Source organism: Histoplasma capsulatum (genome assembly GCF_000150115.1).
Source record: "Histoplasma capsulatum G186AR genomic scaffold supercont2.7, whole genome shotgun sequence".
Taxonomy (NCBI): Eukaryota; Fungi; Ascomycota; class Eurotiomycetes; order Onygenales; family Ajellomycetaceae; genus Histoplasma; species Histoplasma capsulatum.
Window position 1 is genome coordinate 686,955 of NW_025544807.1, and position 26,819 is coordinate 713,773.

Here is a 26,819-nt window from a genome sequence, read left to right on the forward strand (position 1 = left end):
GTAATTGTTGCGGGTCCTCCAAACCTGTCGGAATTTGAAAGTGTTCAACATCAAGTACTGAGAATGGTTCTACAAAATTTGAAGAAAATTTCAAGGTGCTTGAACAGCTTTTATGTCGAACGCGTAAAAGACCGGCGAACGACCATCAGGGCTACAGATCCAGAAAAAGGGCGAGAAGCAGCTTCGCCAGTGCCAAACAGAAACCAAACAAGAGCCAAAGAGCTAGTCTGAATATGGACGCCGACAAAACGAGGAGGTTGAAGGAGATGATGTTTTCTCGCTCAACACAAATGTTTCAGGCGGTGGACAAAATTGGCAGCTAGCAGGCAAGCCTCACTGTCCCATGGCTAAGATGAAGTTTGAGGCCAGCAATATCGGCGTCCGTAACAAGAAATCTGGACTTGAGGAGAACCGAAGCTCGACTGCCCAATCTAATAGGAGTTAGGTTTAGGTTTGGATGAGGGTTGGTTCCGGGGTTCTGATTGAGTCATAAGGGTCCTCCGTGGTGGATTTGAGATGCGTGTTGGCCGCTGAAAGTTTTCTCCGGCCGAGATTCACAAATTGATAACCGTGCCAAGTGCACTCACATAGAAACAGTGCTTACAGAAAACCATGAATATCTTCAACATCGTAATAGATACATGTTCCATATTATAATTGAAGTATGTGTATCATATTCCAAGTATATGATCGGACCAGTACTATATATTTATGAATAGAATATGATCTGGGATTATATTTTTATTATAATCAGTGAAGCTGATTAGAACTACGTTTATAAACAGTGTAGAAGGACTGGTATCATCAAACAAGATATGGGACCAGGACTGATATATTTGACAATGGAACTGGCTAAAACTTTGGTCATGGTCCCGTGCACAGTCACACGGCCAGTCAAGCAATGCGTTCCAGGAGAATCTCAGAAAGTATTGCATGAACGAACGAGTCATTGCTAGCATTGGCGCATGCTCTTTTCCTCTTTTCAGCGCATACGGACACTGTTATCCTAGCTTCCACCAACCGACGTTTCTGCTCGGGTCCCCTCTGTGAAAAGGAGGTAGATCTGATCGGAGTGCTGTCGAACGGGCGCGGTACGCTTGCGGTGGGGGTCGATCGAGAGATCGTAACGATGCCATATGGGCCAAGGTCGACAGAAATTACATAACAACTTGAACCCCTTTCTCACCATGGCTTGAGGTCAAAGGGCTCGCCACTCTATCTGGTGATGATCGGGCCGCTGCTATGCCCTGTTCATAGATCCTAAGTGAAAAGCAACCTGGTGAGGTGACGTATCGCGACCTGCACTGACTAGCGCATGCGTTTCGTAGGCCAGAATCCAAGAGAAGCGTATGTGCGTTTCAAGACATTTTAAATTTTAGCCAATGGAGCAGAATTGAAGCCCAAATCTACTTTGAACCTCCCAGGTGCTCTCCATTTTCCTAGCAGGCATTCGACTATCATCTCTCGCATAAATATGCGTACACAAAAACATCTTGACCTCTGCTCTATTCCTTGAATCCAAAAACAAAAAAAAAGGGGGGACGCCATGATTGATTAAGGCGAGATGAAGATCCTATGGCAGACGGTTAAGAGAGTTGCTTATGCTGTTGCAAGTGACATTGAGAGTGGAAAGGCAAAGGATAGCCCGGTAGTTCTGAAAGGTGGGAGTGTTTGGCGCCTGGACTGAGAAGCGCTGGGCTCTGGAAAGGAATCCCGCGGGAAAATACAACCGCATTCCCGACTGCCTCGGTATTGACGAGGTTACCACCATGGGCACAGTACCAAAAGCTTGGGTCATACCCCTGGAGCGGGAAGTCTGCGAATCTGGATCATGTCACCATTGTTTGCGATGTCATAAATTGTGCAAGGCGGAAGTGCTACCTACGTATCTAGGCGTGCTTATTGGCTGCGAGGAGCAATCGTTTGTCAGGCGTACATGATGGCAAATCCTAGCACGGCAGACAGGGGTCATTCGTACAAAGCGAAAGGCAGTTGAAGGAGCCCTTTTCCATCCCAAGAAAGCCTTGTCCTATCAAAAGTATAATCCTGTCACTTGGCGTTCAGTCGAAACGAATTCTATTCATGGGCAAGCTGCGCCTTAACCCTGACAATAACCCTAATTGCGGCAACCTTTAGTTTCATCTGGTCATCCTTCAATCGAACGAGGGATCCCCGTGCATCCCAGGTCCGATTTTTGGCCCATAAAAGTGAAGATATAAAAGCGCCTTCATTTCCGTAAGTACTCCGCAAGATCCTCAACATACATAGTTGCTCTGGGCCTCTTTTTGACCTGACATTCCCAGAACAAGTCCTTCCGCACGCTCTCTTGAGAAACAAGTTATAGCGTGAATAGACTCGTCGAATGGAAGCGCGATGCGGGGTGAAACCACACAACCTTTGGTAAGGTTACTGATTGGCGTCAAGGCGGCCCTTTCGATAAGTGCCAGGAGTAAACTATTGAGGCTCGGCAGGCGGAGACTGTGCGAGAGTGCATATGGCGATTGGGACCAACTCTGGAAAGGATCGACGGTGTTTTATGTACCAGGTCTATAGCTTGCTGATGGATAGCTGAGAATTTGGAAGCATGAATTGTGTGGCCTTGTTAGGCAATAAGATCCTCGTGCCTCATTCAATCATATGGCATAGTACAAAGTAAATAGAGAGGAAACACCAGCCCTAGAAAAGAAACGACAAACGAAAAAAATCCTCAGTTATTATCCTGCCATCTTTTGGACGGGGTTGAGAATGTTAGCTGCAAATCACACCCTTCGGAAATTGGCTCCTGCATACCTATGCCCACATTTCGGGCAACGATAGAAGATAGTGCTTCCTTCATCCGCGCTTCGCAACTGCATCTCACTCCAAGTAACCTCCTTTGAATCGCATTTCTGGCAATCCACCTGAATTCGGCGGTTCGACTCGCGGTCTTTGACCGCCAATTCACGCGTATGAGATCTCAGCTTGGTACGAAGTTTTGACGGGAAATTGTTTGATGTAGATGTTATCGGACGGTCCATTAACTTGTCTTGGGTTGTGGGCGTCCTGATTAGCTGCTGGCTCTCGCAGTTCAGCAGGAGAAATGCTCACTGGGATTTGTTTTTCCACACACATCGCATGGAATGTTTGGTGCGGCAGATATGTCTAAGATAGAGCCGCAGTCATGACAGAACTGGGGAGCCATAGATGGGAGTCGGGCCGGATAAAGCGCCTTGCAGGGTTAAGAGATGTTGAATTTGTGGGAGGAATTTTTGTTTATCGTGATATTTCGGACCATCTATTATTCCGGTATGTGACAGCCTCGGCTCTGAAGGTTATTTCAGCATCGAATGTTGAATTCCGATTGAAGCGTGAAGCCAGCCTACGATCTTGGCTCTTGTAAGATTTGGGCAACCGGGTTGGATGAGTAACCTGTGTAGATGGATGTAGCACGTATGTCTTCAATGAAGAGGTTCAATGCAATCTATGGCTATTTGTATTGTAAAAGTATAGATGTATATATGTCTGTGAATTAAGCTAAAACTCTTCTCTCATTCCTATATGGAACTGAGGAAGGATACAACCTATTTATAAATAGCATAAAAAATGGGGGAGATATAAGACCGCATGCAATCAACTATTGTCCCAATCACCTAATTTCTATCTACCCAAGCAGATTAAATAAATATTGCCCAGAGTTGTGTTAGCCAAACCTTGGAAACCAAATTACCAAGCCCAATTCTTCTCCGATGATGTCATAGCAAAACTACGGGGGAGGTTTTGGGTCCGAGGTGATGAGCTGGATGCTGATGGTAAACCTGTGTATATGTAACAGTTTGGTGTTTTAACGAAAGGGCGAGAATGACTTTTAATAGAATTTAGGGGAGAGATAGAAACTAAAACCAATCTTAAATCAGACGGTAACGTTAGAAGAAAATTCGCGAGAAAAGTAATAGAAGGGAGAAAATACAAATATCGCCTGGAGAAATTCATCACGCACATCCATTATTAATAATCCTCCTTCTATCGTGTCAAATAATTTACTCTAGCCCCTACATCAACATGCCCTTTACCACCTTTCGCAGCAGAATCTGGCTCATCATACGCAGCCGACGATGGTGTTCTTGACTGCGACTCCTCATCAATACTACTAGCAGGGATGCTTCCTTGGTTATACGCCACAGATAGATTAGTGACATCGGCATCAATCTCATTCCACGTCTTGCTTGTCGCTGGGATTGGCCAAATCCTAGTGAGGGTATAATACATCGTGAAGGAAACGACAAAACCGCAGAAAAAATTCAAATTATAGAGATAGGTAGCTCCAACGGGTACCGCGATATCAATAGCGCCGATGAAACCGACAATGTTGATGAGAATCCCTGAGACGTAGGACGCGTAGGCGTGCCAGGAGAAGCCGAAGGTATAGTAATAGGGGCTGTGCTTTCGAGAGCTGTAGAGCTCGTTGACTTTGATGTAGCCCTTGCGAACAACGTAGTAGTCGCAGATCATCGGGCCCGCAATGGAGGAAAGGAAGACAGAGTACGCAGAGAGGTAAGTGGTGAAGCTGTTTGAGGTGGAAAGTAGGTGCCACTATGGGAGAGAGGTATGAGTGTTAGCAAAGAGTAATGGTAATGGGCGTGAAGGGCCTGGCGGGGAGACGTACGGGGCACATAGCGAAGCCAACAGCTGCACATATATACCCGCCCCGACGGATGCTGAGAAATCGGGGAAAGAGAGCGGCCATGTCGGTTCCGGCGGATATCGAGTTGGCTGAAATATTTGTCCCCAGTTGTGCCAGGGCAAAGGCGGTGGAGATGATAAAGACACCAAATCTTTCTCCTTTGCTCGCACCGTCGAGAAATCTACCCAAAAGGTCAAGTGGGTTCCAGACAGGTTTTTCGTAAAGAACGCCAGAAGAGGAGGAAACGATAATCCCGATGAACGAAGTGATGGCAAAGCTGATTGGTATGGTGAAAAGCTGTGAATACAAGGCGTCCTTCGGCTTTCTGGCAACCCTCGAAAAGTCGAGCGAGTTGACGATAAGGGTAGCAAAGTTGGCGATTGAGGACATGACTCCCTTAATCACGGCCCATGCCAATTTGCTACCTTGTAGGGTGTGTCGTTGGTCAACAATAGGTCCGAGTCCGCCTGCACGGTGAACGGACCAAGCAAGGAAAACGATACCAGCTGTTGGCGCGTAATAGGATTTGACGGTGAAAAGATGGCGGATCTTATGCACAGGGAACCAGATGGCGGGAAGACTGCAGAGTGAAAAGAGAAAGAAGCTTAAAAAATCTCTAGTCGTTGTCCCTGAGCTTGTTGGCATGCTGTTTGGCAAGTCGTTATAGCTAGACCATATAGATCTAATCATCAACGTAACACATTGGCCTTAATCAAAGAACATAACAGAAGTTGAATATCAGTCTCGCGTAAGATCGGGCGTGTCAGGACCTGCTGCATATGAAGCTGGGAGTAGCATACCTCCAATCCACGACTGCACGCCATACCATATACAAGCCATGGCTACTCGGTTAAAGACCGGCCACATGGAACCCCATACTCCAAACGACGCCCTTATACCCACTGGGAAGGATATATGGTACACTGCACCGATTCGCGCGCTCAGGCACAGAAAAATTGCAGCAATGAAGTATCCAAACCACACGCAAATCCAGGATTGCCACCACGACAAACCTTCGACGACCATCGCGGAGGAGATCATCCATGTGTTCTGGAATTAGAAACGAGTTCAGCACCTCCGCGAGTTTTTACAATAGATTCCATGAAATTTTCGTGCTGCTTTGACCCACGATATTAAAGGAGTCCGCGATCCAGAAGCTAACATAGTTCCAAGGACCCCATCGTCGATGCTCCGGTTTAACTATTCATCGGCGCATCAGTAAGGATAGGCATTACCAAGACAGTAACGGCATTCGGTCGAGTATCTAAGCTCACTTGCCTGGTTTCAAATCATCGTTAACTAGCATGCGCTGCCCACTAGACAAGCCAACCTCATTTCTCACCTCCAGTTTGGAGACATAGTGCGCAATTTTTGAAGCTGATAGGACATTCATATTGAAAGAAAAACAAGGTTGAAGCAAAAATCAAACGGGTAACTACCAGAATGGATAAGTTCTCATGCTTGTCCGAAGTGCCAGAGCAACCACAACAATACGCTTCAGATCGATGGAACGAGAAGGCTGCTGATCTGGATTACGCCGTTTACGTTGGTTGTAATCCCTCCAAGCTCGCACTGATAGAACAGAGAAAGAAAATGGGAGGAGACAAGTGATATCATCGATCGCCATAGACGCAAGGAAGAGCGACGGCGGTGAATATATCTAGTATGTTATTTACGCTGCACAGTCTCCCCCAACATGACAGGCCAGTATGATATCTGCACCTATCATGCTATGATTGTTCAGTTTTCTCCGCAGCAACTGGGTTCCACTAGAAGTCAAGGAGAGACATATACTTGTCCGACGATCGACACATATGGTCGTTGTGTAAATGTTCTCCGGTTATAACGAAGGAAAATACCCGGCATTTCGTCCCTCGGTCGCGGTGGATATGCGACGTGCAGAACGGATATCAAAACCAGCATCGTCACACATTTCATGGACCCGCTGTCCAAGTTTTCCAACTCTGATCCGTGGGATAAGCTCCCGTCTCTTTACTGCGTGTTATTGTGGTGCACTGGTCGCATGTGTCACCCATTGACAAACTATCCGCGGAGCACACGGAGCAAATCACAAAGGAAAGTTAGGATGGAGGAGGGTGAGTCCTGGCGAGATCCCGGTAATGTCTCTTCCTATCAAGGACTGCGGTATCTGATAAATATGGAGCAACTCAGGTTCATTATCTTGGCTGGCTCCTAGCCATGCCAAGGGCAAAAATGCTGAGAGCTTTGGACCGTAGTGCTTGAGACAAAAAGTCAAATTCAAGGCTACGTTTCCGTGCGAAGGGCTAAGCTTAGTCTTATTAGTGCGGTCAATGTTTGGCAGCAAACTATGCAGCTTTTGCACCCAGATATCATTGCTCCCTTCTCGAGACAGGCGATTCAAAAAACAGCCTTGAGCTCCAATTTTACATGAAGCATTGATAAGTCATTCCTGTCAATTAAATAAATATTGGGTATAGTACACACCCACTCCAACATTCTACTTTACAGAGGTATTAAGTTTCTCTTTCATAAAATCACGACGCTATCACCCAATCACTCAAATTATGCATTATTCCACTTCCCAAACCGCACATAATCGTCGTACAGGGACTTAAAGACCGCTCGACTCGACGAATCCATCGCCGCATTCAAACCCCTCATTGTCTCCTTCGACATCACATCCAAAACCGAGTAAAAGCCTGGCATCAACGCAGCCTTCAACTCCGGCGCAAGTTGACCTCGCAGCTGGCAGCCGGTATATTCCATAACAAGATATTGCAAATGCTGGCCGGCTATACTCTTCAATTTTTTCGTATTGTCTGTTAGGCCGCTGTCGGATCGCTGGACACGTTGTACAGCGGAGACAGTTGGGTCGCAAAGGGCAGTTAGGAGGCGGGTATATTGGGTTGCGTGGGAACGCTTATGGAGAAAGGAGTTGGCAGTCTGGTTGTCTACCCATGGTGGAGGGGCGAATTGGGAACGAGACGACTTCTGCAGCCTCGGGCTAGGTGTGAAGAGGAGGCGAAGGAGGCGTTGCATGAGTGGTAGAATCAAGTGGAATCTTCCACTTAGCTTTTTCCGGTATTGGCCAAAAACGAGGCTTAGGATATGACAAATGCGGCTGTAGACAACTCCCGCGTATCCCCCTGCGATTTTGGGACCCTGGGCAGATATCACGACGGAAAGCGTGCCTAGGATGTTGTCGATGTTCCACTGCGTGATCGACCGGGATTGATTCCGGAGGAGCATTTCCAGGCATTCTGTGGCAAGAGAAAATGATTCAATTGCCGTAGTCTTGATAAGGCATTGTGATAGTGAGGGGAATAGGGATGATAGCTCGTGTGACGCTTGGGTATCGGGTGATTCGATAGGCTCAAAGCAAGAAATGGCAACGCCGGTGAGTAATAGTCGATGAGCCGCATCTTGGCCTGCGAAACCCGACTCGCGAATTTGGCGTACAAGGCGGACGAGCTTCTTCTCTGATAAAGTAGACAATTTGTGGCGGATGTCCCGCACAAAAAGCTGATGGTCATGGTCATACAACTGGTCAACAGGAAACAACGAAAGCCACTTCATCAGCACTTTCTCGAAGTCCTTGCCCGGTTTGTAGGACGAGACGAGTCGACGTTTGACAAGCCTATTGGTGGGGGGATCATAGCTCATTGTATCCAAGAGCTCCTCAACTTTACGTATGGCTTTCCGTGCGTCTTTACGCGACCTCACCATGTCTTCAAAATATTCTAAGGCATTCAGAATGCCAGTTAATGTGTTCACATCTGGCGGCTCACTCTTCTTTTCCATTTCTCTCTCGATAGACCGCAAATCGGAGATGAGGATGTTTAACACCTTCTCGCGCAGTGCATTCAAAGTTTCGATCTTGAGGTTACAGTCAAAGTGCTGCTGGTGAGTATGAAGTGTCCCCAAAGACAACACAAGCATAAAAAACCCCATTGTATCGAAATTGGAGCTATCGTATTTTTGTATTGTTGCGCATACTTTATCAAACGTTTTCTGGAAATATAAACTCCGCTGCACATCGGATGATACTAGAATACGGCCAATGATTGCCTTGTGGAGCTGGCGGAACGATTGGAATGGAAGAAGAGTCGACGAGGAATCCTCCTTTCGGATGGAAATAGCATCCGAAAGTTTCCATGGCTCCTCCCAGTCGCTTGTGATTTGGGCTGAGGACTTGGGTAAATCTGCTAGCCTTGTCATCAAGGTTAGGATATCAGTACACATTTCTCCACAGCTTAATTGACCCGTAAGCATTGTTTGTTGAAGGAAGTCTAAGAGCATTCCTCTCTGGTGGCGCGGGATTAGCCTAGTAGGGACACCTAGAAGGCTTGCAATTGAGAGATGTCTGGGGACTTTCTTCTCCTTGAGGTGATGGAGAATTGTATTGACAAGATCATATACCGCTGCAGGCGTCTCCAGGAGCCACTCGTTAGAAGTGAACGATTGCCATATTTCGAGTAACTGGCATTCAAGGCTCGAGCCTACTGCCTGCCTCGAAAGTGGATTTGAAATATAATATTCAAAACGCTCAACTGATGTGAGAAGGTTATTGAAAAGAAGGCCACGGTTTTCAGACGTAAGGCGAGTAACAGCCAGCGGTGTTGCCAGCAACACAACGAGATATCCAACACAGACGGTTTGAGGAGAAACCATAGTGTCCACACGTCCATCCCATGCTGCTCCTGTGAATCTCGTAACTTGATTAAAAGCAGGTACAATTCGTGGCATTATTGCATTCAAATATTCGTTGTACTCGGCGAAGTCTTTCCTGCCTGCAACGAGCACCACAAATTTGAAAGCCTCAAATGCTTCGAGACAATCATTTCTAGATATATTGGTTGGGAACTCTTGATTGTGGAAGCTCTGTAATACGTCGATTGCTTTAGGTAACAAAGTGGTGCTAAGGTCGACAGATACATCATCCGGCGTAGAAGAATGATGATCAACAAAGCGCTGGGAAAGGCGCCAGAGGCGCCACCTCCAGGCCAGTTGCCGTTTTGACAAGACTAAGTTAGATACTATACGGAAGGCTTGAGCCAAAGATTCGCCTTGTAACATGGAGTCACCTTCCTGCAATCGTGGTTCCCAAATAGCATCAAGAAGCAAAATGTCTGCATAGTGCCTAGGGGCGTTTTCTTCGTCGTCAAACGAGTGTTGTGACAAAATGACTTGCAGATGATCCTTAGTTTGATTCTCAGAGAAGAGATCCGTTACCAAAGGCCTCAATGCGGCAGCAAGGTCGTCATCCTCCCAAACAAAAAGGTAGAATATATCTCTCCCAATCAATCGAGCAGCCTCGATCGACGTTAACTGGTCAGACCAGATATCGAGAAATGAACCAATAGCCCTGGCAGCCGCAAATCCACGAAGCAAAGGTATTACAATGGTGGTTTTGATAACTCCATAAGTCTCGTTTGGCATAATATTAGAAACTAGTGAAAACGATGTGATTCGATCGATAAGATTACTGAGCAAGTTTTCCATCCCGTCAAATCCAGGGTTGGGAAGAAACACATCAACACCCGTCAGTATAAGTTTAGATATTAATGACCATTCCGTAGCCTGGTGTGCCTCGCCTCCAACCAGGCCAGAAAATCGGACAGCGTATCGTCTGATTGTGTCAATAGAAAGACTTGATTTCCTATCAATGGTCACTTGGAAAAGGTTCTCGAGAACCGGGATATCCTTATGGGATGTGCTCCATGAGGGTTCATCAAATAGAGGGCAGCCAGCGATAGTTGAGAGTGCCACGAACAAGGTTTCAAGCCAGGGCGCTTCATGAACTTGTCTCTTGAATGTGTCTCGAGGCACAGCACGAACGGCAACATCTAGCAAAATGGGTAGTAACTCTGTATTCGAGCGGCCATTAGACCCGCCCCAACGGGAATGGACACCTTTAAGGACATGCTTGATTACGGAAGGATCGGGGCTATCATTAGTATTCATGGTCTTCATGGGATCGATGGAGTAGAATGACTGGCGAAGAGGGAGGACGAAGTGAAGAACGACAATACGTTCCAAGCTCTGTATCACATTCGTATTTTCGGCTGGTTCGGTTCCAATTTGCCGCAGAACCATAAGCAGATGCAACGCTTCGGAAAGGCAATATGAAGAAAAGGTATTCTATTTCCCAAAGAAAGTCAGTACACCTAAAAAGTCTGGTGAAAACAAATCCAAGCTACCTACATCGCTAGACAAGTTAGTAGCGTCACAAAGTCGCTCAGAACTGAGCCTCCAAATATCCAACGTCGCAGACAGCGCACGCATTAGCTGCGCATGTAATTCCGGAAACCTCTTATCCCACTTTTCCACTACTTTTCGGGTCAATACGAAGGATTGTCCAAGAATCGCCGCCGCAGTCTGGGGTTCCCCTCTCAGGACGAGTTGTAAGTGTGAATGGGATGCTGATTCAACCCCAGAAAACTCATGCCCCAAAGCAACAAGAGTTTTCACTGATTTCAACACGGCGCAAAACGTATCAATCCATGACCCCCTTATAGCCCCCTGTGGTTCCACGGAATCCAAGCCATTTTCCGTCCTCTTTCGCTTTTGGCCCCGTTTCAAGGCCTCCGAAACAGGAGATCCTTGTATTGTCGCGCTCGATTCAGAGTGTAGCGATTCTTGAAATCCAAGGCGTTCGGGGGACGCGTTCGACGCATCCATAATATCAGCCAACGAATGTTTCAATATTTGGAGAAATTTGTGTTCATTGAGAATAAATGCTAAAGGCTTTATGGGGATGCGTTCTAACAGCTGCCGAAGAAGAATCCATGTTTGGGTGTGCAGTCTGTAGTTGGTCTGCAACTCCTCCCGTTGTGGTGAAGACGCCTTCAACTTTTTCATAAGCCATCGAAGAACCCATGCCTCCTTGGGTGCGGAAGGTTTCTGCTTTTTGTTGCTTTCCGCATCCTGGAACACTCCGGTATACCCCGTTCCATGGTTACATGAAGAAGATAAATCCGCCCCAATTATCCGCGCAGCTTCCTGCAGCTGGCTTGTTGGGTCACCCGTGCCTTTCTCAAGCTCAAGTAGAGCCTGATGCGCGAAAAACGAGGACTACACAAACCGTAAGGGAACATGTTAGCACTTCCGTTTACCTCAGACGTATTTAAACACAAAAAATATACGATCCCTCACCTCCAAAGCCGGGGCCATAACGAAAGAGTAATCCCAGTCTGGGGTTGTAATTCTGTTGTATAGTCGAATCCCGAGCAAATGCATGTTTTTTAATTCTGCCGTCCACCGCCGCCCTAACATTTTTCCGATCCGATCGCATCAGCTATTATGCCTCCAGTATATAAAAATGATACCAGGCCTATAGTCCATCAACAGTGCCCGTCGCCCAATTGCTTCCTACATCCCAGTAAGTCCAATTATGTTGTGAACCACATGCCAGCAGTTAACCAACAAACTCCTTCCTAGCTTCACAAAGATGGCAGATTCCAACGAAACTCGGTCGGTGGTGCCCCGATCAACCAAGCCGCTGAGCGAAGCGTTGCTGAACGATAAGGTACGGATCGAGAGACAAAATAGACGCGGATAAATTCCCCGAAAATATCTATACCCTCTACACCATATGTCCCTAAGATCTCCCGTATATATATATGATCTCGTGCGAAACAATCCAAATATACTCTCAATTGACACCTCCAATCACTAACGCCGTGGAACCAAAATCAACTTGGACAATATATAGTGGGACCGTGCCATATCCTCCATGATAATCCGTTCCTCACTCGGTCTATCGTTCGGTGTTATTTTTTCAGTCCTCTTATTCAAACGAAGAGCATGGCCAGCATTCGTCGGGCTAGGTTTCGGTGCCGGACGAGCATGGGAAGAAGCAGATGGTAATATCAAACTCCCTTTTAATGACTACACGTCCCTTTTTTTATATTTCTCTGTGAGCTGTGTTGAAATGCTCCCACAGTCTCAAGGGCGGCTTATATACCACATTGCATATTATACCTTTACCTGATATACGCAACCGCGTTCTTTTTGCTTTGCTTTCATGAAGCCGCCTTCATTTGAATTGGAACAAATACGATAGCAAATTGGCTAACTACGTGCAACTACACAGCATCATTCCGGCGAGGAGACCAACAGTTGTATAATACGCATGCGTTCCGTCAAACAAAATCGTAAAGAGGAAAGGGTCAGGGGCGATTATGGAGGCACAGGCGGAAGAAATGTCATTGGAGGAGGAAAAAATCCGCTTCAGTGGAAAATGCCTAACTGTATAAAGGAGAGGGGGGGAAATGTAATATTATACCGCCGCAAATCCCACCACAATCACACGATATGCTATTACTACAAGACAACCAAATATATACAGAGTTGAACTTGAATTAACCTGGTGTTTTCTGTTCTCTTTCGTTTGGTAATCTCTCTTGCAGCACTAAATTACCCGGCCACAGTTTTGCTCATTCACGTTTCCAATAGTTACATGAAGTTCCTTCAGATGTTTTCACAGCTCCCACATCTATATTTCATCCAAGTTCCTAATATAAAAGATTTTGAGACTTCCTGTTCGCTAAAACACGTCTGTTGGCCCCTTTCTACTTTGTTATTAGGCGATAAGGCGATCCAGTTCTATCATATATACTAGCAACGCGGACTAGAGATACGGAAAACACACGCGCGCACACATACACACACACTGGAAGAGAGAGAAAGAGAGAGAGAAGAGAGCTCCATATGAACAAGAAAGTTGCAACATCTACTTCATGAGTTTCAGCGTTGGAAAAGGAGAAAAAGATCTAAGAAAAAAGAGGGCAAGGAAAAGGAAAGCAATCCAAAAGTGAAAATGCCCTGTCCAAGCCCAATGCTCTATCTCCAATTGATATTAGTGGGGCATCATTGATATCGCTTGTGACCTATCGTTTCGAGTTTTGGGTAAAACGTTTGCATAGTGGAGGTAGCCGAGCTGACGTAGCGTGACTTGAGCAGGGCGCCTGAATGGGGATTACTGCACTTCCTAGCTATAGTTGCGACGTCGGCGTGATAGGTATCGGGCTTCGAGTGGGGGTTGCTAAGCCGAAGGAGCTCGTATAGACTGCCGGCGGGCCAGTGTGATCAGGAGTAGAGCTTGAGGTCTCCGTGGCTGCAGGGCCTCGTTCTGCTTGGCTATCCTGGGGTTGGGAGAGCTCAAGGGGAATTCCATCATGTCCATTGTGAGTTAAGCAGCCAACGCAGCTACAATTGACTCCACATTGACAGGTACCTGCGGTATTTGTGCAAGAGTCTAACATGCCAACTGGGTATTCTAGCTCGTAATACGCAGCGGGCTGCATCATCACTTGATCTTGATGAGGGTCATAGACTGCTGGAGCCGCTGCAGAGGAACTGGGATTGTTGAATGATGGACCTGGATGTGACCCGTTCCAATCCGGGAGGTGGAAGGGAAAGTTATTTGGTGGCCAACCATGACCGTAGTTAAAATGTGTATTATGTGCCATGTGGTTATCAAAGGGTGGTCTGACGTTATCTTTTGATTCGGGATTCTGATCAGGGCCTCTAGACGTAATCATACAGCCCATTTGCTGGATATATTGTCGGGTGGTGTTGTTGTACGGATGAGAAGCACAGCCCAAACATTGACAGTCATCCCCACAATCACAGTTATGTGGGTGAGAGTCATCTGGAATGTGATTCGTTTGAAATCCAAAATCATTCATTCCCGAACAAGGGAAATCACCAATTGGATGAATTGTTGAGCGATAGGGACTCATAGTATTCGGTGACGAATAGCCCGTCACAGGAACAGAAGAGGTCTCATGCAATCGGGGGTTGGCAAACGAATTCCTATGTGGAAAATTTGGTGGGGTATTGTCTTGATTGTGGTCACGTTTCTCGACATCGATCGTTGAAAATGGGCGGCGCTCGCTGGCCGAACGGTAATGAGGTGCGAAGTGGACAGAGCTTTGCGCGACTGGTCGATCAGAAGGTGAGGTCTCCTCCAGCTTGAATTGAGGAGTAGTATCGTATTGCCATAGCTTTAAGCTTTTAGAAGAACCAGATGATTGGTGCGGTTTTGTTGAAGATTCATTGGTGGTTTGAGCGCCGCAGCACCCGCCGTTGGTGGAGGATTGAACCCCTGTTCTATTGGTAAGTGGTTGACATTGCGACTGGGTTGGATAAGCCCTATGGGGGTTGAAGCCACCGCTTGGTATCTGGTGTAGAGGAAATTCAGTTGAACGTGGGAGAGGTTCCAAATACTGTTCATCGCATGGCGATTGTACACTCGATGTAGTAGGGTTAGCCCCATGATCCATGGCTCCATTATTCCCGTTGCATGTAGGGTCAGTCGGGCTTGAGCTCTTTGTGACTAATTCCGGAGCAGTTTGGAGGCTGCTCTGGCGTCGTGAACGTTTTTGAGAACGGTTTCGACCAGATATTGTGGGGACTATTGAAACTGGAGGGACAGACGCCGGTTGTTCTGATGGTCCGGCCTCTGTCACCACCATGGGAACTTGATAAAGGGGCCGACATAAACATGTTGAACCTATCCATCATAAGAAAAAGAGTTAGGATAGCCACAGCGACTGGAAAAGTAACCACTTCGATTGAATCTTACCCTTCGGAATTCTGACCATGAACGCATATAGCTTCTGGCAACTACAGGTGCCTTTAGGATGAGGGCATTTCGCAAGAGGTCGACCGGCCTTGGGCACTTTCATCATCAGGCGATCGAAATGTTGGCATTTTGATGATCTATGGCCCCGAACGCATGGTTCACTAAGGGAGTAGAAATTCCTGTCAGCATATTTCTCCTTTATCAAAATTGCTTATGCAAAGCAGTAGCAGATAAAGCAGCATACCACGACCACTTGGCTCCCTCCTCGTCTAGTGGCATAAAAGATAGAGCGCTCGGCTGAGGACAGTTTTTTAAGATTCAATCTTCGGTCTATCCAAAACGTTCTCGAGAGCAATTAGATGATAGCTTTAGAGTAAGAATAACGACAGAGCAACAACGCTTTTCGGCTCCCCGCCCCAACCGGCTAGTGGCGCAGGCGGAATTTCTGTACAAGCGCTATATTCCTTTTTTGCCGCTAGCCAATTAGCTGACACTTCGGAGGGATGATAGCAAGTTTTCCAACAGGGAGGCACTGAAACTGCTCCTTTTGACTGGACAGATATCGCGAGGTGCCAAAATATCCCCCGTGTCGAAGAAGAGGACCCATGTGATATACCATCCGTATTCAGTCTTCATCCATAGTACACGAAAGCAAAGAGCCAGCAGAATACAAGCCAGTTAGGGGGGAATAGAGGAGCGAGAGGCAGGAAGCTTTGATGTCAGGTCTCTGGCAGTCTAACAGTTTGGCAAGCCTATGGACATTAGACTGCAGCTTGACTTCTGGCGCTCGACATCGACACAACGGGCTCAGAGCTGCGGCCAAGCGGGCTGGTGGCGATGCCTTGCGCAGGCTGGGGGCTGATGTAATCGACTCCACTAGTCGACGCCTGACTAACCAAATTAGTTGGCGCACTTCCTCGGCTACTAATCCACGTGATATGAAACTCTATTCCAAGAGTTACTTCCTGGAGAACCTAGATGTTGCACACAGACTTCATACAACTTTGAGTAAAGACGAAATATATATAGAGACGGAATTCGCTATACAAGAGTAGCTTCTTTAGTGCATTGTAGCCTTTATCATTTAAATCAACAGTGTGTTTATTTTTAATATTAGTGCTTCGCAATATACTCATACAGTTATACTAACTAACCAGTTAAAACAAAGAATATTATATAACACTGCAGCGCTTCACAGACATAATCTCTGATTTTTAATAGTTAGATAAAGTAGTTAAAAGCGATTTTGATTTGTATTTAAATGAATAGATGAATGTACTGTACAAAGATTTAAGCTCCATTATTTTGTGTCAGAAATGATATATCATATTGAGGATTCTGTCGATTGCAATAGCAAGGATCTTGTAATATCTTGCTATCAAAAACCAGATCACTATTCTGATGTATATCAGCACTGCCTCTATCATATATTCAAGCATTCTCTTTCTTATAAATACTTCCTGATTATCATGTAATTATTGGAGTTAGAATAATCAATTCAATTTATCTATCGATATTCAGTATTTGGGTCAATATTCGGACTTCATTCAGTTCCGACATTTTAATTGATGCTCACTAAACTAGACAATTGTCATGTGAATATGTGGCTGAGAAAGTGGTGTGGCTGAGAAGGTTCTACCTCAGCTAAATATCACAAAACGAAAAACCATCATCAACCCAGGCACGGAACACGCAACGCGGCTGGTAGGACTCAATTGGCCCTTGTTAATGCGATTCGAATCATGTCAGAGGATGATCCTCTTGCAGCTAGCCACCAGGCCCAAACCTCTTCGCGCTTTCCCGCCCGATTTCCCACCGTCCCTGTCCCAATAAAACAGATCTTCGACAAATTCCCATTGATAACCTATCCGGCAAATGAGCTACCGCGGCGTATCACACGCCGCTCAGCTCGCCATGCTCTGTACATATTTACTACCTCGAGAGCGGCAGAACGGGGTGCTCCATCGTTTAACCCGCAGTGCTTAAAGTGGCAGGTCAGTCCGAGCTCCAGCTCCGAGGCTCGCCTGAACCTGAACCTTCCCCCAACCGCTCGTTGTACTTGCGTAACTGACGTTATAACACCGACCTTATACCAGGCATACCTCAAATTCGTTGGGATTTCCTTCGAAACCGTGCCCTCTAATAATCATGCGTCACCAACGGGTGCTCTTCCGTTCCTTATCCCAACTTCCTCTGTTACCTCGGTCCCAACGAGCCCAAAGGGCCCAATCCCTTCAAACAAGATCCAAAAATGGGTTATTGAGCAATACCATATTGAGGAGGAACAGCAGTTAAATATGCTGTTTGATGTGTATACATCTCTGCTAGATCATAACATACGAAATGCCTGGGTACGTCAATCCATCCTCTGGATATTTTGATAACGGTGTTTGAAACTTGCACATTAACCGACACCAAAAATAGTTATATACATTTTATTTAGACTGCCAGAATTTCAACGCCATCGGGAGAAATCTATATATAGACTCGTCGACATCTAATCCTCTCGTTCGAACGATATTAGCCCGTCAGCTTCAACAAGCAGCCCGAGATGAACTCCTCAAATCATCATCCGTTATAGATGTGGACGATCTCGAGGCGGAAGCCAAAAACGCGTTCGAGGCTCTGGCTTCTTTGCTAGGAAATGATAACTACTTTTTTGGAAGCAAGGATCCGGGCCTATTCGATGCCAGTGTATTTGCATATACACATTTACTACTAGACGACACTCTAAATTGGAAGCGGAACCCCATTGGACGATGCCTCAAAAAGTATTCAAATCTTGTGCAACATCGCGAACGGATACGAGACAGACATTTTTAGAGTTTGGTTGCCAATCTCGATTGTCTATATTGCGTGTGTTAGATGTTACCTATACCCGATGATGACATTAACAAATCAGTAAAATGAGGAAGTCCGGCAACCTCCAACTGCTTGACACCCCAATGTTCTCCCTCGCCAAACACAAAGGAGTTACATATATCATACTATTCATATTTGCACTCCTTTCCTTCTAACCTTCCTTCCTTCCAACCCTTGTTCATTGCACAGTAACTGGCGTAGCCATCCGCTTCTTCCTAAAACAGCCACGAAACCACACCAACTACTGGCTCCGCTTACGCACCCTCCTGCCTAACTGCTCCGCCGACTCGTTATCATTCCGTACCTCCTTAATATCGCCTAGAATCTCAAACCCAATCCTGTCCGCACCATCAAATATATTCCCAACCATATACGGATCACTCGGCGAGTGAATATTCACCTCAATATTCGAGTCCAAAAATCCCATCTTTTGTCCAGTCCTTGATAAACGTTGATATGACACTTCCTGCATTCTCAAAACACGTCTATAGCCTCAAAGTCGAGCAAGTTATTAACACGGAACTCACCCGCCCATTAGACGACGGCACACATTGTTCCTCAGTTTCTAAAATGTTGCTTTTCTGGCCTTGACCTCTACTGTGATAGGGTAGGAAAATATAGGTATACACGTGTCTGTTTATGTATTATGTATATTAATTAGGTCTTTTCCTGTTCTTCAGGCCGCGGTGTATGTTCTGTACAACTATAGACTAGGAAATAGAGAGAACAGCTTCAAACCGAAGAAAAGGAAAGATATTAAGCAGGGAAGCAGCCAAACAGAAACCCTCTCCTCAGCCCACCAAACATACGTGTTAATCGTATCCATGTTCCCAATCTGCCTATCCACCGCTGCTGTTGCAGGAAGAGGTGCGAGAGTAGGTGGATTGTTGCTCACTGTTGATTCCATGAGTACGTTGAAGTAGGAAGAGTAATCTCGATGATGACCAACGTCATTCTTTTGTTTTGCCAAGGTTGATCGGATGCTATTGTTGGAGGGATTGGATTGAGTTGGTTCATCCCTTCTACTGTGTAGATGGTGAATGAGCTCTCTTGACCCAGTAGCCTATGCATAGAGCTATAGCAACCCGGCCCTCTGTTCACCACGCTACCAATTCTGCTGATTTAGTGTTTTATCTGCTAATTGTGCCTCCGCACTATCAGCATCTAGTTTGTTAACTACTCGCCTGGACCCTTTTTATAGAAGGTGTTCTGCCATCTCAACAAAAAAAAACCCCCCCCGGCCGGGGGGGGAGGGGGGGTGTTTCAACAATAATGTACAACCCCTCTACAGATGCTCCTGCAAAAAGTTTTGACCCACACTAAGAATTTAAGCTGAAATATTGATACCAGTATTAAGTATTGCTGTTCCATCGAATTAAGAGAATAGGGACTCTTCAGGTGGAAAAATAGAGGTCATGCCCCTAGCCTTCCCCCTAGCTCACTGCCAAAATCCCAGGCAGTGTGGGCATAACATTCAGTACACTAGTAAAAATATTTCACTGTAAATCCCTAGTGTGAGACAAAACTTTTTGCAGGGGCATCTGTATAGTAAATATTTGAATATCTAGACTGGCTGTGTGACCGTGCATGGGTCCAGGACTAAAATTTTCAATGGTTCTGATATTTGAAGGAAGGGTTGATTCTACTCATATTTTGAGGGGTGGATATGTTCCCCCAGAAATTATTTACACCCCAGCCAAACATTGTACAGATTTTGTGTGATCTTTTTACAGTGTACTGTGGGTAAATTTTTCATTCAAATTAGAGTTTCTTAGATCGTGATCTTCAACACTAGCTGCCCATCTACATCCCCATCTACCAACCAACCTTCCTGGTCGATATTCAGTCAATCCCTATGAGAATAAACATCACCATCTAGCTACCCACCTAGCTCTCAATACTAGCTTACTACCTGACTACCTGCCTACCTATCTATCTACTGACCTGCTTGAATGAACGATATCCACTGATGATATCTACTGATGATACATATCGATGATATTAATATGACATCGCACTCTTGCTCCACCCTGCCCAGCTGCATGTTTCATGAAGCTCCTGCTATATAGAGTGTTGTACCTGAGCTGTCCAACCCTCTGAAGCAATTCACGATGCCTTTCATCCCCTGGGGTTTAGAGGGTCGTTTGCCCACCCCCTGAAGGGGGATGCTAGGGGCAGGCTGCCCCTAGTAATAGGAATAATATTAGTAGATAGTAGTGTAGTCAGTAGTAGCTAATCACTAAGAGGAGAAAGAGAAGGGGAGAGGAAAGAGGATGTGCGAAGTACATGCATATATATATATATATATATTATATATATACATATACATAGAAATGGTGATAGCGAGGACATAGCAAGAAAAGGAAAGAATAAATGAAGATAAATAAAGATATATAAGGAAATAGTAAACAAGTGCATCACAGTATGAAGAGAATAGATAGTTGAGCTTTGTTTGAGATTAGTAAGAAGATAATGAGTGAGAATTACATGTAAAAATTTAGGATCTAGTGACAATCGTGGCACTTTTAGAAGCCGACCTTCATACAGTAGGAAATGTTACTGTAATTGCTTTTAAGGGACGGACTGCAGGCTTCTGCCAATCCATGTTAGAGAAGGCAAAAGCGATGGCTGTGCAGCACAGATATCATCACCAATCCAACCCTAAGCTTCTGCCACCTTCAACCCATGTTTATTGCAAGTTATGGCCCGTGCACCCAGCCTACCTCCGCCCCTCCTCGGCCACATGTATATATATCATCTGCTGTGCTCCCACGCATTTCTACCCAAGCCTTCCCTTCCATCCTTTTTCATTTACACGTCCTAGAAGCCCTTCCTTCACTCCGTTCTTTTTTCCTCATTTCTCAACTCTCTCGCCTGGATATTCTTCGTGAATGCTGTCACATTTTCATCCACCTTTCCATCTACCCCAGGTTCCCTTAGCAGGTATCTCTTCACCTTGTGCCCTCGAACAGTCTTTCACCACCGCCTTATCGCTCCCCTTCTCTCCTCTTGCAGGTTTTTGCTTCGGGCGGACAGACCTTCCCCACAGGTAAGGATATCTTAAGGTACCACATCAGATAAGTTCACTGATCAGATTGTAGATGGGTGGCCTAGCAAAGCTAAGTGCTGAGGTCGTTCGATTGATTGCGTGGCATTTAGACTCGGAAAAGGATATTTACTCCTTTGCTTTGATATCAAGGACTTTCTATCACTGGATAGTTGATCTCCTCTATAAGCTCAATTCCAGTCTCAATGAAGGCTCAGCGCTTTTGTGGGCCTGTAGGAAGGGACAGCAAAGCACAGCACAGCTTTCATTAACATACTCATTCCAGAGTAAGGGAGAAGCTGTCCGTCGAAAGAGCAGCCGATCTGCTCTTCTGTTAGCCTGCGAAAATGGACATGTGAAACTGGTTGAGCTTCTTTTCCAAAAGCGATCAGCTGATTTTACAGTTGAAACTCCCAGTACAGCATCTCTACTCACTGCTGGAAATGGTCATCGGAATTCAACACAAGCTTTGCTTCAGAATAGAGCTGACATTGATTTCACAGACATCAATGGTGACACACCACTCATGAAAGCTGCCTCGAAGGGGCATGAGAATGTGGCCAAGATTCTGCTCTGCAAAGGAGCAAACCCAAACTTTCGCAATGAGTGGGGAGGCACAGCTCTTCTAACTGCTGCTGTGTTTGGACATGTGGGATTGCTCCATCTTCTGCTTGAGAAGGGGGTGGAACTGAATCATATGGTTAGTGGTGGTACTGCCCTTCATTGGGCCGCCGCGAAAGGACACAAAGATATAGTTATCGTTCTGCTCCAGAAAGGTGCAAGGGCTGACCTTGTTGATGAACTGGGCGATACAGCCATCGATCGGGCTAAGTATCGCGGGCATCTGGAAGTGGCCAAGTTGATCGCTGATCATGGGAATTGATGCCAGCAGCACTCTCCGGGGGGACGGGGCCCCGCCGGAGCATCCATCATTATACTGCCGATGTATTACGAGTAACTCTGAGCTTCCCAGCTTACGTATAATTTTTGCTATCTATGATTTATTATTTTCTTTCTCCATATAAGGGGGAAATGAAATCCAGTCCGTGAAGGAGACAGGAAGACGGAGAGAAGGAGGGATGATGATAGGAGAGGACGAAATAAGTCAGGAAAGCTAAGAATGCGCAGATCTATGAGGCCTTGGAACCACCATCGGACGATTGTTTGCTAAATACCTACATCTCTCTTCAGTAATCCATTCCCGGTCGCTGCACCCTTTCATCCCCGATTCCTCGACATCGTCGCAGCCGCTTTCCACGGTTCTCCTGGCCTGGCCGATCGCATGGTCCTCTTCTTCGATAGTGTCTCGGTCTGGCTCCGTTATGTGGTGGTTAATGCGCTTCAGTTTAAATCGGGGATTCGACAATGAATCTGGCCAGGCAAAGTTCCATGCGTGGCCACCAAGCGCTTCTGTAGCTCATCAATGGCTGTAGCACAAGCAGCAAAAAAATGATCTTGAGGACAGGACGATAGGACTCCTAGCTCAATTCCAGGCAGCAGGCAGTCCCGTCCACAGTACTCCAAAGCATTTGAGTGTATAACCAGTAAATAGAAGCTAGGGAGGGCCAGGAAGGGCCCGACAAGGCAGAGACACAGAACGATCAAGAAGACTATTTAGTAGAAGCTCTGGTGGAAAGGAAGCGTTTCTTGCAAGAATAGCTAGATTTCCAAGAAAAGGGGCGGGAACGCCTGCATTTATTGTTGTACGCTGCATAGCTGTCTGAGAGTTGGAACCCCGAACTGGCATGCAAGTTATATTTCTTTCTGCTGTTTCCACTACCAACAAACTTTCCTTGCTGGCTGGCAGCCTAGCTCGCAGTCCTACATATATAAAGTCGCTCAGCACCGCTTGCTGTAACTACCTAAGGCCCGTACCTATAGTTATGCATTCTGAGTCAAAGTGCTTAAGTGAGCTGACACTTGAAAACAAGCGACAGTCGTGTGCGCATTCTTATTGTTCTACTATCTATATTCTAGCACAGGCAGAATTCTTAATACATATAAAGATACATGTATGAGTTTCAGAGATGATTGGTCTTGTAAGCAGCAGACATGCTAGCGATGCGGCGTAATTGATTCTTGCAAAGACCTAGTAGTTACTAACCACCGATGTAAATACACCGCCAACACCCTCGTGATTTTTGAAAACGCCATTATTGTGAAAACATTCAAACTGGGAACAACGATTTAGAAATCAAAAGCAAAATCAGTGTTAAAAATGAAAAATGAGCAGAAGAAAAGAGGAAAGGAAAGGAAAGGAAAGAAGAAAGAAACCCTGTGCCCAGATCCGTAACAAAAAGAGAAAAGAAAGAAAGAAAGAAAGAAAGAAAATAGTGCTTCGAGATTCATTTGAAAATTTCCGCAGTTACGATAAAGGTAAGCGTACGTCGAGCGCCCCGGTCATTGCCTTGATATCTTCAAATAGGATCGTCGCAGGAGTGAAGTATCCCACACCCGTATCCATATTCCCCGCAAACAAAAGGCCTACAAAGTTTGCTTCTTCATCAAATATAAATGACCCAGAATCTCCTTTTGCTGAGAACAGTGATCCCTTCTTGGATGCTATTGCCTCCTCCTCTGTCACAACAACAAGCTTCTTGCCTTTATCATCAGTTTCCCATGATTCAAGATGTAGAGTGCGTAATGATTGATATTTTCCGGTGGTGAAATTGGTCCGACGGCCAATTTTGTACAAAGATGATTCATGAAGAATTTTCTTTTTGGGGGGTTGACCCATAAGTTCCCCTGAAAAGACACTGAAACCGTTCTCATCCTCATATGAACCAACTGGTGGTACCTTTAAAGATTGTTAGCAACACTCAAAAGCATAAACCATTCATTAAGAGGCATTACTTACATTATTACTACCAATACGAGGTGTAACAACTTGGATTAGAGCCCAATCTAGCTGTCTTCTGTCAGGATTGGGGGTTGATCTATATCCAGAAGCAGCAAAAACTCTTCCAAGAAGAGCATTTCCAGTAGCAAAAAACTTTTCAGCTTTGTTTTTGATGACAAGAGACTGATTTATTGCAGCTTCTGAGTGCTTATAGAAAGCCTCATCCCTTGGAATGATAAATTCATTGTTTATCATTGCCTCTTTGACACGCTTCTGTAGTGGTGATTTCATCCAATCCACCTTTCTTTGCTCAATCATGTTCATTCTTGCTAAATGGTCCTTTATTGCCGGTTGGTCTATACGGATATTGGCGGTTGTCGCCTCGTTAACGGTCATGCCCTTTTCTCTCCATTTCTTGATATCTATTGATAGGTTAGCACGCGTTCCTTCTCAAAACACAGTTGATGTAGACAGGATTAAGCTTGTTACGAAATGGGGGTTAGCATGGGGTAATTTCTTTGGCCTTCTCACCTTTAAACAACCCCGAAGAGTCATTGCCCCCCTGTTCTGGCTCGATGCAATGGTAGCACGTCACACCAAAGGTATGCCACTGCTTGGTACTGGGATGCAACAGCTGAAGAAAACCACCGAAAGTAGAGCTTTTAATATCAGATCCATGCAGGCCGATGCTCATTCCCAGCTGTGCCTTCTGTTCCCAAGCATTATCTGGAAGGACAACGAGGTCCACATCAGTCGCTCGCCAAACGTAGCTTCTTAGAACTTCGACTGCTACCTCCTCCAGGCCTTCAGCATCTAGCAAAGAAGTAATCTGATCTCGCTCGGCCTTCCAGGCTTTTGTTGAATCCATTGGGATAGTTAAAATAATGGTTGGAGGGTTGTTTTGGCGGTCTAAATTTGTACCTCTCCGAAAACACTCCAAAGATAGCCAACCTTCCATCCCAATAAGTTGACAAATTTGTGAAGATAAGTCATTCCACTTGGAATAGATTTTGTCATTTTCAAATACAGGAAAGGTGTATTTTTCCATGCTTGCGCGTTCATCAATAATCTCGATGTTGAGGGTAGGCAAGCCATGAAACTGAAAGAAGGCGCGGATTTCAAGGCAAGCATCCAGCCATGACCTATCTTGGTTGGTTCTGGTGGCCGAAACCACTACAGTTTCTGTTTCTCCACTGTCCTCGTATTTGGCAGATCGTCTGTCTACAAGGTTCAGAGACTTGCAGTGGACTGAGTGACGGTTTAGCAGATTGATTATATCCCATTCAAACTGGGAATTCCACTTTGTGGTGGCTGGATGTTGCTGAGATGTGGTGAAATTCTTGGCCGGAAGGACACAGAGGTATGGGCCCCCTACACGGAAATCTTCAACTCTTATGCCGTTTATTGTTTCATCTGAATCAGAACTAGATCCGGATGATCTTTTCTGCCTTTTGGGAGCCAGATGATGGGTTTGAGAGGTTGTGGAAGGTCCAAGGGGTAGCACTGCCGGAGAAGCATAACAATCTTCAGTGCTTCTGTTCGCTGCTCTTCTGGAAACGGTAACTGTAGCCATGTTCGTTGTTGATGATGATAGAGATTTGGAAAGAAATCATTTGGTTGTGGTGTGGGCTGATAGAGTCGGAAAGCCTTCAAGTTGTTGAAGGGGAGGGGGAAGAAAAGGGAAAGGGAAAGGAAGAAATGGACAGAGAGTCAGGTCACCATTAACCAAAGTGAATATTCACTAACGTGGGAGCTGACTCATTGCGTTGTGGTTGTCTTCGTTGCCCTCTCGCACAGTAGCTAGTCTCCTTCTTCCTTAATGGATCAAGCTTTCCAGCCTATCAGGATAGGGATCTATCCATCCGTGGATGATATCTGAAGTAATTAAGAAATGAGCATGATTATTCCAAAGTTTATTGGTTAGCTTTAGGTAACCAACCACAGTTTCGGGAGATTGGAGGCGTTCCAGAAAGATGCTTCAAGAAAGGTTGAACAAACTTAGATAAGTCGAACAGAGAACAGATTCGGGCTTGTCGGTTTTTGTAAACGCAAAGTGGCAGTTAGAATAATGGCCCATCACACCTCGTAGTTAATTATGTTCTATCTACCTAAGGCAGTTAGAATATATAATAAAGTGCAGAGGTTTGGTTTCTAAATATCTAAGTTGGGCTGTGATTGTGTGCCGGGGGGTTGGAGCCGCGATTTGACGCATGCTTGGACTTTCACCCATGTTCAAATTCATTATGTACTGCCGTCTCTTCACACCATTTACTTTTCACCATGTCGTCAATCGCTATTACCCACAGTGCGAGACTAGCTGACCTCCCTCAATTCCTGCCAACCGGGGAGAGTTGTAAATCCTCCTCATGTTTTCAGTGACCAGATGCCTCGCAAAATAGTCGCAGTTGGCCAGCATTTTGCCGTCAAATATGACCTTGGGTAGCATTTTGTGGAAGGAGAAAATATGTTATTTTCCCAAGCAAACTACTACGATTCGCGTACCTCAAGTTTATGCAATGTATGAGGATTACACGGACAATAAAGGTACCTCCTCGTCATGGAGGGAATTGCAAGCAAGGATCTCGCGTTAGAATGGAATACGCTGGAACATGAACAAAAGGAAGCAATCTCCAAAAAGCCCAGGCATATTGCGATCAGTTACGCAACCTGTGATTTTCAGCGAAAAAAATATCTTGCTGAAAAAGATTAGCCACGACAGGGAAGCACAATGAAGTGCTTCTGAGGTAATCGTACGAAGTAGCTATTTGACTAGGAATTTGCTAGCCCAGCCGCTGTAGATCTCCACACCTTGGCGCCCTTGCCGGCCCGCATCATGACA

The 26,819-nt window shown here is 45.7% G+C and overlaps 8 protein-coding genes across 8 annotated transcripts; 3 read left to right on the forward strand and 5 right to left on the reverse strand.

The window, feature by feature from the left end:
- Positions 1-343: 343 nt before the first annotated feature.
- Positions 344-1,687, forward strand: HCBG_05520 (uncharacterized protein; the record flags this gene model as incomplete). Its single annotated transcript, XM_045432569.1, has 5 exons — positions 344-440; positions 607-662; positions 883-926; positions 1,329-1,347; positions 1,583-1,687. 5 exons carry the CDS (start codon positions 344-346, stop codon positions 1,685-1,687), a joined length of 321 nt encoding a protein of 106 aa, XP_045286685.1.
- An 841-nt stretch (positions 1,688-2,528) lies between these two features.
- HCBG_05521 (DNA-directed RNA polymerase I core subunit RPA12) lies at positions 2,529-3,158 on the reverse strand (the record flags this gene model as incomplete). Its single annotated transcript, XM_045432570.1, has 3 exons — positions 2,529-2,726; positions 2,791-3,025; positions 3,088-3,158. The coding sequence occupies 2 exons, from the start codon at positions 3,015-3,017 to the stop codon at positions 2,708-2,710; spliced, it is 246 nt and encodes an 81-aa protein (XP_045286686.1).
- Positions 3,159-3,889: 731 nt separating this feature from the next.
- On the reverse strand, positions 3,890-5,500 carry HCBG_05522 (uracil permease; the record flags this gene model as incomplete). Its single annotated transcript, XM_045432571.1, has 4 exons — positions 3,890-3,955; positions 4,021-4,569; positions 4,643-5,367; positions 5,461-5,500. The coding sequence occupies 4 exons, from the start codon at positions 5,498-5,500 to the stop codon at positions 3,890-3,892; spliced, it is 1,380 nt and encodes a 459-aa protein (XP_045286687.1).
- Positions 5,501-7,204: 1,704 nt separating this feature from the next.
- On the reverse strand, positions 7,205-11,815 carry HCBG_05523 (uncharacterized protein; the record flags this gene model as incomplete). The annotated part of the gene is made up of 3 exons (XM_045432572.1): positions 7,205-10,783; positions 10,847-11,716; positions 11,798-11,815. 3 exons carry the CDS (start codon positions 11,813-11,815, stop codon positions 7,205-7,207), a joined length of 4,467 nt encoding a protein of 1,488 aa, XP_045286688.1.
- Positions 11,816-13,332: 1,517 nt separating this feature from the next.
- HCBG_05524 (uncharacterized protein) lies at positions 13,333-15,956 on the reverse strand (the record flags this gene model as incomplete). The annotated part of the gene is made up of 3 exons (XM_045432573.1): positions 13,333-15,161; positions 15,234-15,394; positions 15,478-15,956. 3 exons carry the CDS (start codon positions 15,510-15,512, stop codon positions 13,639-13,641), a joined length of 1,719 nt encoding a protein of 572 aa, XP_045286689.1.
- A 1,019-nt stretch (positions 15,957-16,975) lies between these two features.
- On the forward strand, positions 16,976-18,056 carry HCBG_05525 (uncharacterized protein; the record flags this gene model as incomplete). Its single annotated transcript, XM_045432574.1, has 2 exons — positions 16,976-17,584; positions 17,685-18,056. 2 exons carry the CDS (start codon positions 16,976-16,978, stop codon positions 18,054-18,056), a joined length of 981 nt encoding a protein of 326 aa, XP_045286690.1.
- Positions 18,057-20,796: 2,740 nt separating this feature from the next.
- Positions 20,797-22,510, forward strand: HCBG_05526 (ankyrin repeat protein; the record flags this gene model as incomplete). The annotated part of the gene is made up of 4 exons (XM_045432575.1): positions 20,797-20,840; positions 21,111-21,144; positions 21,197-21,999; positions 22,333-22,510. The coding sequence occupies 4 exons, from the start codon at positions 20,797-20,799 to the stop codon at positions 22,508-22,510; spliced, it is 1,059 nt and encodes a 352-aa protein (XP_045286691.1).
- A 977-nt stretch (positions 22,511-23,487) lies between these two features.
- Positions 23,488-25,553, reverse strand: HCBG_05527 (uncharacterized protein; the record flags this gene model as incomplete). Its single annotated transcript, XM_045432576.1, has 3 exons — positions 23,488-23,938; positions 23,999-24,402; positions 24,512-25,553. The coding sequence occupies 3 exons, from the start codon at positions 25,551-25,553 to the stop codon at positions 23,507-23,509; spliced, it is 1,878 nt and encodes a 625-aa protein (XP_045286692.1).
- Between the last annotated feature and the right edge of the window lie 1,266 nt (positions 25,554-26,819).